The sequence below is a fragment of the Eurosta solidaginis genome, chromosome 3 (assembly GCF_040869045.1).
Source record: "Eurosta solidaginis isolate ZX-2024a chromosome 3, ASM4086904v1, whole genome shotgun sequence".
Taxonomy (NCBI): domain Eukaryota; kingdom Metazoa; phylum Arthropoda; class Insecta; order Diptera; family Tephritidae; genus Eurosta; species Eurosta solidaginis.
In genome coordinates this window covers 227,789,617-227,802,903 of record NC_090321.1, presented here as the reverse complement: position 1 = coordinate 227,802,903, position 13,287 = coordinate 227,789,617, and the positions used below count along the sequence as shown (strand labels likewise).

The window sequence follows — 13,287 nt, the reverse complement described above, 5'->3', positions numbered from 1 at the left end:
AAAGAGAGAAGGAGGAGGAGACTGAGAAAGTGATAGAATGAGACGAAGATGGAGATAGATGAAGCGAAAAAAGCGGAGGGAGGAGTGAATGAAAGGATTAGGAAAAAGTGAAGAGGGGGGAGGGCAGAGTTAGATGGAAAAAGCTTATTAAAATGTATGCAGAGAGGCCAAATTTAGGGCAGAACAACGTCTGCCGGGTCTGCTAGTATATGTATATATTAAAGATACATTCAAAGGGGAATGTCACGAGCATTAAATGATATGAATGATGAAATATCGACTTGTACATACATATGCAAATATCGTTTTCCGTAACCAGCTATCAAACAGTTACTGTCATAAAAACAATGTTCTTACCAAATATCGTTAGATTCAGTCACCTTTTGTTCAACGTTGATATGAGAGCACAGGCTGGGTATATATGTAAGTCAAGTTTCGTCAAATTATAGGTCTTTGGTAATGAAATGTAGAACTTTTTCTATTTTTCCAAGTTTCGATAGATTTTTTTTTAACTGGGCATGGTCGCCAACCTATTCCATTTAAAGCATATACATAAAATAGTAAGAATAACCTACGTGAAGTGACAAGTTTCTATTTCCCTCATTTTTAGTATGGTTCTATTCTGGGCTAAGATATCTAAATTTTTACTCAAGTGATCGTGTTGGGGACGGCCGGACGGATATGGGTCCATCATAATCTTTTTCGATGCTGATAATTTAGATACAAGGAAGCCTATATCTATCTCTATTATATTAGGCCATTACGAACTATCATTATCCACTTAAAGTTATAATAACATTGGCCCGAGTTTTATTGGTTTAAACATGGTTCTAAATTAAATATCATTTTAAGTCTGTTATAGTCCACTTAAACACTATTTTATCTCTAAAAGAGTATTTTAAATTTAAAATGACATGAGCCCGATTTTAATTTTTTAAAATAGGTTTTAAGTTGGTGGTCTGCTGTCAAAAGTTGCGAGAAATTAAACAATTTGCTATTTAAACGCGATGAACTTAAATGGAAGTGAAAAAAGGCTTCCCCGACAAGCAAATATACGTCAGAAGCTAATTTATTATACCTTGAATGCGTATTAATTGTTTGTGACGAAAATTACACAATCTTAAAATATGCGATGGTTACTTGGCTCCACATATGCGAAATCTTTAATTAAGACTATTCCGCATTCAAAGATATTTGTGAGTTTTGATATTTCCGTATCTTTTGAGGAAAAAGTAGCATCCTATAGTGATTTTGGCATTAAATTTAGAAATAAATATTCAATGGAAGGAATTATTTACCACAGGCGTCGATTTTTAATATACATATGTCCAAAAATTTCGAGAGAGGTGTCAAATGACGCGTTTTAATTTCGGAAGTAATAATCCGAAGGCGGCAAAGTAATACTTGTACTCTGTCAAGATATTTTTGCAAAACAAAGTTTAAGACTTTCATGTGGTTGATGTAATTTTGGTGATGTTGTTGTACACAGAAAAGAATTAACTAAAAAGGCGTTTTGCGCTGATACAATTTTCACCAGTTTCGCAGTCGTTTGGGGGTAATTATTCGGTTTTTTGTGAATATCTATTAATAAAAGAACAATTTCTTATTTCCGACTTCTAACTATTGAATTACATTACAGAATTCTTGAATTCAATTCTGCTGGCATTTCCTTTTGCGTCTTCTATTCCCCTTTACATTTGCCAATTCCTCTTAAAAGAAAGCGTGAAATAAAACATGGAATACAACAAGAATTAGCAACAAAAATGTTAAGAACTGCTTGGTACGGGCGCTGCTGAACTACTTCCTCACTTTAGCACCCTCTTAGTCTATGTCATGATCGACTTGAGTTAAATGATTTTCTAATGTAAAAGGGACTTACACTTTGCTGGTCCATGTACAATGGCTCAACATTCTAGGCCACTTCTTTCCTTTGGAAAACTATACTAAAATCCCTTTATTTATGCTGACTTTGCGAACACAAACCTAAGTTTGGTTTAACCTGATTATCATTGAATGTCCTTCATACTTATTAGAATCAAGATTAGAGATATCCCTATTCGGTTTCGGGAATATTAAATTAAACGGCGTTAACGGTTAGGACCACCTAACATTTAAGGTTTGCATTATTTTGGCCGTCACATCTGTCTTAATGAAAACAACTTTTCTTTACAACATTCTTACAAACTATATAATCTATTCAACATGAATATGAGTGTATGAATGGATAGCCTTTTTGCTTCTTTTGCTTTAAGGAGCCCAAATCCGCTTTAAATACCTATTCGTTTATGTTGCGAGATTTAAATAATTTTTTAAGAACGAAATTAGGTAAATTTTCTTTAAATAAGTATGTTCATGTTCAATTAAAAGATCGTGCACTCAATTTTAAATTGACGGCTGATAAAAAACAGCGAATTTTTACAAAACGTTTGCTAATAACTTTTAAATAGAATTGAATGATAATTATCCGCCACTGGATTATGATCAAAACGCGTTTTGAGGTACTCCTTTGACAATTTTTTTGCTATTGTAAGAGTTTTTGTCAAGTAAAAAATTACAATTTTTTATACGTGGAGTCAAGTAACCACGGTTGTAAGGAACAGGGTGAACTTTTAAAATTTCTCAAAAATTTCTTCATAGCGCCAATCAATACCTTTTTTCATGCGGAACCCTGTCCATGCTTATTTTAGCTGAAAACTGTGTTTAATATGTCTATGACAGACCAAAATTTTATATCCCATTTTTAATTTAGGCATTTTAGTCAGCGACTATGATTACGGGCCATTGTGTACAAGCAAATTGGGTATAAAAACGACTTGATATATAAGCATAGTAGTCAAAAGTAAAATTAAATTTACCAATTGTGAGATTTCTTTGCTCGTCATATAGTTGTTTTAATTTCTCTTGTATCGGTTCAAACATTTCACTGATTTCTTTGGATTTTTTTCAAGCGTTCTTAACAATTTTTTATTTTATTTTATTGAATGTGATATGCTTCTACTAACTAGCACAAAACTTAGCGTATTGTCATAAAATGCATTCACTGTAAATATTTCGTACTTAATTTCAGCTGTTACAACACTCAGTGCCTAGGGCTAGGCTAATGAGCTTAAGTTCTTTTGATTTTTTTGTTTTTTCTTCAAATATGAAAGGTTCGGCTAATTAAAATATTTCGTATGTTTACGCCACGTAAAATATGTTTATGTCAAGTAAAATGTGTGCAAATATGAGAAAAATTCTCTTTAGCTGTTTGTAGGCGCAACAGTTTTATAACAAATGAAGCATTCAACTGAAATGCGTTCAATGCAATAGAACTGAGCGAACAAAAGATCAAAAGGAGCCTAGCAGATATTAATTACATTGCGACATTATCATACTCAAGTTAAATTATGGCGCTAAATTACTTACTTAATTGGCGCTTAACCGTCTAAACGGCTATGGCGCACCAGTCGCTCCTTCGCTCCGCCAACCGGCGCATCATCGTACCAGTTGTTTTTTCGTGGCCGCCGGTAACCAATTTTTTCCTCGGCGGCAGTACGAAGTGCTTTGGAGTTATGCTCCCACTGCTCCTGTATTCATTCAGACTGCGTTGTGCTCTCAGAGAGCAGGTGTGAGAGTCGAGTTGCGAAATCATTGGTAGTCTGTTGTGATTGAAGCTTTTCGACGTCTAGCTTTCCTTGGTTTTAGTCGCGCTGAGGCGGGTGCGTATTTTGGCTGCAACGAGATGATGGTCCGAGTTGATGTTAGATCCTCGGATCTTACGCACATCTAAAACACTGGAGGTATGCCGTCCGTCTATCACAACGTGATCGATCTGATTGCGAGTATTTCGATAAGGAGACAGCCATGTAGCTTGATGTATCTTTTTATGCATGAACCTCGTGCTGGATATGACCATGTTTCGAGCACCGGCAAAGTCAATCAGCCTCAGTCCGTTAGGAGAAGTTTCATTGTGTAGGCTGAACTTTCCGACTGTAGAGCCAAAAACACCTTATTTGCCCACCCTGGCGTTAAAGTCGCCAAGCACGACTTTTATATCATGACGGTGGTAGCGCTCATATGTGCGTTCTAATTGTTCATAAAAATTGTCTTTCACCTCATCGTCTTTCTATAGCGCTAAATAACATTGTGTATAAGACAAGTGTGATATCTTCGGCATAGACGTCAAAATGGGTAGACTATACATTATGGGACATGTGGGAGGGGGTTGGGGTGGTGGGAGGTATGGGGGCGGCTCCCCCTTTCTAAAAAAACCACCCCCACCCGCCGGAGGCTTATAGTTTGATTACAATTTAATATTAAATTTACCAAAAAAATGCAAGAAAACGCAATGAATTGAGCAAAAATGGTGCTACCAGACTTCAAAATATGTATTAATAAAAAACGACTCAATCTATTTTAATCGCGCCTTTTTTCATTCCAGATTTTCTATTTTTTTTTTTATGAAGTAGACGTAATTTATTTTAAAAAATCGCATTTTTAATTACGAATTTTCTATTTTTTTATGAAATAAACATAATTTATTAAAAAAAATAAATAAAAGGCGGCGCAGGCGAAAATTTGGAATAAAAAATTGCGCGATTTTTTATTCCCAATTTTCTATTTTTTCGTAAAATAAATAAATGGAGTTGAATGAAAAAGGCCCATTTTCCTCGTTGGTACTATTTAAAAGTTTTTCATTCGTTGGAAAAATTTAAAGCATCTGGTAGCACCAAGCTAGCAGTGAATTAGGTAAAATGGCTGTATGCTTGTGTTCGCGGAAAGTAAACAGATAAATTATTACATTTTACAATAATACGTAAATTTAAACAAATGAAAATAGTTGTTTGTGGTTTTATAAACATTATAAAGGGTACTTATGTATAAAATTCTTGTGAAAGTGTTTGTATGTAAAGTGATAGTTATACCATGGTAACTTTAACAACTAATCACTAGTAAATTGTTAGTAACAATTAAAAATTACTTACTGATTCTCGTTGGGGAACTCCCTGAGATCCTATGTGCAAAATTTCAAAGTTCAAACCCCTTTGGTTTACGAATAAAACCAATTGGTCCCTTAATGTATAGCCGACCCGTCAAAATGACAAATATAATGGATCACCTGATTGGTAAGTGACTATCGTGGCGTCGCCCTGTATCTCTTTCTATCACCCGCTAAAGATAGCCGGCCGTATGGACCGCCATATTGAACATCCTGTCAAAGCGTTGCCAAAACGCTAAAAAGTCGCCATCTTGCACATCCTGTTGACGGATAAGATATCACACTTGTTTTATCCACAATGCTAAATAATTTAGCTCATGCTTCAATGAATAGTCAACGCCATCTTTAAATCGGTCCCGGGTCTACTGCCCGGTAAGAAACTTCACAGGAACTATCCTAACTTTCAAGTTATATTAAACTGCACACGGTGCGCAAATTTAATTAAGATCGGTTGAATTGGTCGGATCGGTTAATTTGGTTAGACTATCTGAGCATATTAAAAATAAACTCGGAGTGCCGAAAAACTGATTTTGGATCAATCATGAGTGTTTTAGCGACAATGATCCCGAACAAACTGCGAGAGTTGTCAAAAAACGAATGCTCTATCAAGCTGTAAGCAGTTAGATACCTTCCGCAGTCACTGCACCTCAACCCATCGAGCATCTATAGGAAAACCTAAACAGAAAAGTCCGAAAAAGGATCATTAGTAGTATGATCAAAGCCGCTATTTCGGTGTACTGGCAGAAAATTGTATCGGGGGTGACAGCAATGCTTGTCAGTTCCACGTTAACAATCCGTAATAAAAACAAATGGAAATCACACACAGTACTGGAAATGTCCAACCTTTTGTTTTGTACACTTTCGGTTGACACCAAAAATATGAAGTATTCCCGATATTTCGCCCATATCTGTTTATGTTGTGGAAGCTTTGTTTTTGTTTTTCCATTAAATTGAACAGAATTACATATGAGGAGCTTCAAATCAAAAAGCAATAAATACAATCGAACATTATCGAGAAATTTGTGAAAATATAATCAAAACAAGTAAAGGTGTCTAAGTTCGGCTGTAACCGAACATTATATACTCAGTGTGAGCTTCAATTGCATATTTCATCTCAGATTTCAATAAAACTTGATAAGTGAAATATCATTGATTCAAAACTATTTTTTGCTAAGTTATAGCTTATTATTCTAGTCTACGACCCTTTTAAAAATCTTTTATATAAAAGTGGGCGTGGTCTTTAACCAATCCCGTCCATTTTTACAAATATTTTCTGCTATAGGGAAAATTTGTGTACCCAATTTTATTACGATCCGTTAATTTTTCTTCGAGTTATGGCTCCCGAAACATAGAAAATTGCTTAGTCATAGAGGGGGCGGTGCTACGCCCATTTTTTTTAATTTTTAATTTTTTCCTATTTATTGTTATAAATCCACTTGGGAAATGAAATACCATTGATATAAAGCAATTTTTTGCAAATATATTTTATTTTATTCGTCCACGACCCTTTTAATAATCTTTTATATAAAAGTAGGCGTGGTCCTTAACCGATTTCATTAATTTGTCTTCAAAGCATTCCTTATAATAAAGGCAACCTCTCTGCCGAATTTTGTTACGATGAGTTTAACGATTTTTGATTTATGATTAATAATATTTGTAAAATTGATTTTGTCACAAGTGGACGGTGCCACGCCCATTTTAAAATTTTTTTTCAAATTTTTATCAAGAATCTCAATATCAGTCCACACGGCAAACTCCAACATTCTAGGTGTATTATTTACTAAATAATCAGGTTTTTTGTGTTTTCCAAAATGTTATATATATAAATATATAAAAAGTGGGCGTGGTTATCAAGCGATTTCGCTCAATTTCAATACCAATCTATTCTGGGTCCAGATAAGCTCGTGTACCCAATTTGGTGAAGATATCTCAATATTTACTCAAGTTGTCGTGTTAACGAACAGACGGACGGTCGGATGGACGGACGGACATGGCTTAATCAAATTTTTTTTCGATACTGATGATTTTGATATATGGAAGTCTATATCTATCTCGATTCATTTATACCTGTACAACCAACCGTTATCCAATCAAAGTTAATATACTCTGTGTGCAAAGCACGCTGAGTATAAAAAAGGGCAGGACACGCCCATTTTCAAAATTTTGGGTAAAATGTCAGTCAAATGTAGTTAAATAACATAGAGTTATTGCAAACTTTGTTAAGGTTAGACCTTTGGAAAAGTGGGCATGGTCTTTAACCGATTTTAACCGATCTTCACTCAGTCTATATAATTTGGCAAGGATATTGTCTCTGCCAAATTTCAATGTAATATCTTTAACGGCTTGTTAAACTTCCAAATTTTCTTCTTCTAAATATTTGTGGTACACGCCCATATTCCAAATTTTTTGGAGTTTATGATTTGCGTCATAAAATTTTTGGAGTTTATGATTTGCGTCATAAAACCAATCCACCCACCAAAAGTCATTAGCTTAACGGTATTCGTTTTTGAATCATCTCATTTTTTAAATTTTCGATATCGAAAAAGTGGGGGTGGTTATCGTCCGATTGCGCTCATTTTCAATACCAATCGATTCTGGGTAGAGATAAGCTTGTATACCGCATTTGGTGAAGATATCTCAATATCTGATCCGGACGTACAGACGGACGGGTGGACGAGCATGGCTTAATCAGTACAAATATAATTTTTTAATGTGAATGTTAAGTATGTTAGACCAATTACCCTTTTACTTTTCAGCTGCTATGTTGAATATATTGGAATGGAGAATATGAATTTATCAGAATCCGAAAAAAATTGTATGTGTACTTATTCCGTTTTGATTGCTTTCCACCTGTGTATACTTTCTCTTGAAACTGACTGTACATAAGAGATGTTTAAATACAACAAACTCACAGGGAATCCTAACGAAATTTTGCTCATATAAATTGCACCTAAAACTATAATACTTTGTAGTTTGATCCGGAAGTTAAAAATTTCATTTGATATTTATTTTGTAATTAAAAGCAGCTTAAAAGGGGAAAATTACATCATTTTTAAACGGTTTTATTTAGCTTGAGTTGTCTGGCACGAATTTTATAATTGAAATTTAAGTAACTTCCCGATAAGTTACAGGCTTGAAGCTTGGAGTATAGTTCAGAACCCGATGACAATGCAATAATAAGAAAAAAATCGCCGCTAGGTGGCGCAAGGATCGAGATATTCACAAAAAGCGGTTTTGTGGTCCGATTTGGGTCATATTTGGAACACATAATACATACATGAATAGAAAGCGACCTATGACAAAAAATCGCCGCCAGGTGACGCAAAGGTCGAGATACTCAAAAAAATCGTATTTGTGGTCCGATTTGGTCCATATTTGGAACACATAATACATACGGAGGGTGGGGCCGTGTGTAGAAGTCCACGAAAGTGGGGAAAGCTTCTGACCGCCATTCACCTGGGAATGGCCAGAGCGATTCTTTTGCATGCGGTTCAAGCAGCTCACTACTGCCGGTCGCTTGCGGCCAAATATCCTCTGGGTAGCCGCTAAACACCCGTTTAGCGGCGAGCTAATGTGAGAAGGCGACAACCTGGCTAGGCCACTCTGACATAATCGGTTTAAGGGCTAGCCGGGGGAGATTTCATCGGCAGCGTCTGTACACCTCTAGGTGCGGCTGCAAGCGGTCTTGTCTTGGAGCAAGCGGCTCGCTATATAAACGTGCCAAGTAATATTTTCACCCCCGCTGAGCGGGTTGTGCGCTGGGCTTGGGACCCGCCACGTAAAACCATACTCCAATGAAATATAACAACAAGCCTCGGATAAATACACTCTCTATTGATGACGACCATGGCAAACGTTTGAAGGACAATGAATTGAGGGCATGCACCTGGAACGTCCGCTCCCTGAATGGGATTGGTGCAGATGCCCGGCTGGTTGATGTCCTCGTCAAAGCAAAATCTGACATCACCGCCATCCAAGAAATGCGTTGGACGAAGCAAGGAAGAAAGAAGATCAAAAATTGTGACATATATTGGAGTGGCCATGCGAATAAGCGCAGTTTCGGCGTCGGATTCGTGGTGGGAGAGAGACTTTGTCGCCAAGTGCTGGCGTTCACGCCTGTGGACGAGCGTCTCGCCGCTATCCGAATAAAAGCAAATTTTTTTAATATATCATTCATCTGCGCCCATGCGCCGACAGAGGAGAAAGACGATGAGGTGAAAGACACTTTTTATGAACAATTAGAACGCACATACGAGCGCTGCCCCCGTCATGATATAAAAGTCGTGCTTGGCGACTTTAACGCCAGGGTGGACAAAGAAGGTGTTTTGGCCCTACAGTCGAAAAGTTCAGCCTACACAATGAAACTTCTCCTAACGGACTGAGGCTGATTGACTTTGCCGGTGCTCGAAACATGGTCATATCAAGCACGAGGTTCATGCATAAAAAGATACATCAAGCTACATGGCTGTCTCCTGATCGAAATACTCGCAATCAGATCGATCACGTTGTGATAGACGGACGGCATGCCTCCAGTGTTTTAGATGTGCGCACGATCCGAGGACCTAACATCGATTCGGACCATTATCTCGTTGCAGCCAAAATACGCACCCGCCTCAACGCGGCTAAAAACAAGGAACAAAAAACACAAGGAAAGCTAGACGTCGAAAAGCTTCAATCACAACAGACTGCCAATGATTTCGCAACTCGACTCTCACACCTGCTCTCTGAGGGAACAACTCATCCTGAAGGAATACAGGAGCAGTGGGAGCATATCTCCAAAGCACTTCGTACTGCCGCCGAGGAAAAAATTGTTTACCGGCGGCCACGAAAAAACAACTGGTATGATGAAGAATGCCGCGTTGCAACCGAAAGAAAAGCCGCTGCCTACAGGGCTACGTTAAAAGCGAGCGCGACAAGAGGAGTGTGCGAACGCTATCGTGAGTTGAAAAGGGAAGCGAGACGCTTTTTCAGGAAGAAAAAAGCAGAAGCAGAAAGGCGTGAGTGCGAGGAGCTTGAGCTGCTAGCCACCTGGAATAACGCCCGAAAATTCTACCAAAAAATACGGCGACAGACGGAAGGTTTTAAGACCGGGGCAAACTCCTGTAGGAATGAAAACGGCGACCTTGTGACTGATGTCCAGAGAGTGCTTAGATTATGGAGGGAACACTTCTCTGCTCTCCTAAATGGAGGCAGCAATTCACCGCGCAGAGATGAAGAACCCGATCCCGCAATCGATGATGATGGAATATATGTCCCCCCGCCCGATTATGACGAAGTTAGAATAGCAATAACCAGATTGAAAAACAACAAGGCCGTGGGCGCTGATGGATTGCCTGCGGAGCTATTCAAGTTCGGCGGCGAGGAGTTGGTAAGGCGCATGCAGCAGCTTCTTAGCAAAATATGGGCGGACGAAAGCATGCCCGACGGTTGGAATCTAAGTGTTCTTTGCCCAGTCCACAAGAAGGGGGATACTGCAAAATGCACCAACTATCGTGGAATCAGCCTTCTTAATATCGCATATAAGGTCCTTTCAAGTGTATTGTGCGAAAGATTGAAGCCCACCGTGAACCGGCTGATTGGACCTTATCAGTGCGGCTTCAGACCTGATAAATCTACCATCGACCAGATTTTCACAATGCGCCAAATCTTGGAAAAAATCCGTGAAAAGAGAATCGACACACATCACCTCTTCGTCGACTTTAAAGCCGCCTTCGACAGCACGAAAAGGAGCTGCCTATATGCCGCTATGTCTGAATTTGGTTTCCCCGCAAAACTTATACGGCTGTGCAAAATGACGTTGAGCAACACCATCAGCTCAGTCAGAATTGGGAAGGACCTCTCCGAGCCGTTCGAAACTAAACGAGGTTTCAGACAGGGTGACCCCCTATCGTGCGATTTCTTTAATTTGATGCTGGAGAAAATTATACTAGCTGCAGAACTTAACCGCACTGGAACAATATACTACAAAAGCGTGCAATTACTGGCATATGCTGATGACATTGATATCATCGGCCTAAACACCCGCGCTGTTAGTTCTGCTTACTCCAAGCTGGAAAAAGAAGCGGTAAAGATGGGTTTGATGGTGAATGAGGACAAAACGAAGTACCTGCTGTCATCGAGCAAAGAGTCAGCGCATATGCGCCTTGGCAACCACGCTACTGTTGGCAGCCATAATTTCGAAATAGTAAAAGACTTCGTTTATTTGGGAACCAGCATCAACACTAGCAACAACATCAGCACTGAAATCCAGCGAAGAATCAATCTTGCCAATAAATGCCACTTTGGACTAGGTAGGCAATTGAAAAGTAAAGTCCTCTCTCGGCGAACGAAAATCATACTCTACAAGTCACTTATCGTACCCGTCCTGCTATATGGGGCAGAAGCATGGACCATGACAACAGCAGATGAAGCGGCTTTGGGAGTGTTCGAGAGAAAAGTTCTTCGAAAGATTTATGGACCTCTACGCGTTGGCGATGGCGAGTACCGAAGAAGATTTAATGATGAGCTGTACGAGCTATACGCAGACATCAACATAGTCCAGCGAATTAAAACGCAGCGGCTGCGCTGGCTAGGCCATGTTATGCGAATGAAAGATGATGTTCCGGCCAAGAAAGTGTTTCTATCGGAACCCGCCTATGGAAGCAGAGGTAGAGGGCGGCCCCCACTCCGTTGGAAGGACCAGGTGGAAAACGATTTAAACTCCCTTGGTGTGACCAATTGGCGCCGGTTGGCGGAGCGAAGGAGCGACTGGCGCGCCTTGTTGGACGGCCATAACCGTTTAGACGGTTAAGCGCCAATTAAGTAAGTAAGTAATACATACAAGAATAGAAAGCAACCTATGAAAAAAATCGCCGCTAGGTGGCGCAAGGATCGAGATATTCACAAAAATCATATTTGTGGTCCGATTTGGCTCATATTTGGAACACATAATACATACATGAATAGAAAGCGACCTATGATGTCCGATTTGGCTCATATTTGGAACAAATATTACATATAGTCCGGTAGAAGTGACATCAAAATATTTTGGAGTTGGAGGAGGGACAAGCATACGTGGCGCAGATTCGAGTAAAGTCTTTGGAAGGATTATGTATTCCGGACTTAGACACAACAAATTGTAAGAAAAGAGTCCTTCTAATAATGAGTCACTATATGAACTAAATAGAAATAATAGGCAATTATAACCCGTCAATTCCCAATGTCACCTGTAGGTGACAGATTTTTAAACATTTTTTCGACCAGCTGGCAATTCGGTTTGTGATCCTAATATTATTGAAATGTAGAGGGCGCTTTGTAGTTTCTAATAAAAGTGTATGTCAACACCAGCTATGCGTTATCAGTCAACACCGTTAACTTGTTTCGCGCGAACTTGGAGTTTTCTTGCTTTTTGTGATTTGTTACGATATAAATTGATATAAAAATGTCCAGACCGTAAGTATTGATTTTTTTCTTATTGCATGTGATAAATAAATAAATAAAGTATATTATACATGCGTTATGGTATAAAAATAGTGCATACTATTTTTACTACATAGCTCAAAATATGTGGTGTCACCTGGGGGTGACACTGGGCATTGTATGACCATTTTTTATTGTTTATTGTACTTGTGGAAGTGAGATTTTAGTGCTTATTTTCGTCTCGTAGATTGACATTGTATGAAATTATCGAAGAGTTGAATGCCGAAGAAGACCCAGGTGATATTATTATATTTCCTCCTGATGATGGCGCGTTAACAGACGAAGACAGCGGTGATGAAAACGATACTGATATCCTCCATCTTCCTAGTCGCATACTTCCGTCTCAAGTAGAAATATAAAATATACATCGTGTATCTGGAAAAAACTACCAGGAGGAATAGGGAGAAGAAAACGACGTTCCGGCACTGAAAAAGAAGGAAAAAGAAATCACGGTAAAAAACTAGCAGACCGCCACTTCTTTTACTTCGTGCTGCAAAGGAGACTGTGATGAAGAATTTTTTATAAACCTCCAGCAAAACATGACTGCTGTTGAGTGTTTCGAATTGCTGTATAGTGATGAAATCATAAAACTCATTACAGATATGGGCAATATGTATGATTTACAGAGAAATCAGGCTCTCAATGTAAAATCCGAAGACGTAAGAGTATACATGGCAATATTGCTACTTACCGGATACTTGCGATACGCCACCAACAATACGCTGGTATCTGCAAGCATGCGGCGAAATAGATTTTTCGAGATTCAGCAATATCTTCATCTTTGTGACAGTACGTCTTTACCGCCCAACGATAAATTTGCGAAAGTTCGTGAGTATTTCACAAAATTGAAC

The 13,287-nt window shown here is 38.6% G+C and overlaps 1 protein-coding gene across 4 annotated transcripts in view; it reads right to left on the bottom strand.

Moving 5' to 3' along the window:
- Positions 1 to 13,287, bottom strand: part of ReepB (Receptor expression enhancing protein B) — a 90,853-nt gene that overhangs the window by 15,981 nt on the left and 61,585 nt on the right. The window contains exon 1 of one of the 4 annotated variants that reach the window (XM_067775401.1): positions 2,856 to 3,008. The exons of the other annotated variants lie outside the window; for them this stretch is intronic. Within the exon in view, the coding sequence (XP_067631502.1) occupies positions 2,856 to 2,919 (64 nt within the window). The 5' untranslated portion in view covers positions 2,920 to 3,008. Of the gene's footprint in view, positions 1 to 2,855; positions 3,009 to 13,287 lie in introns of those variants that run through there. 4 annotated transcript variants of the gene reach the window in all.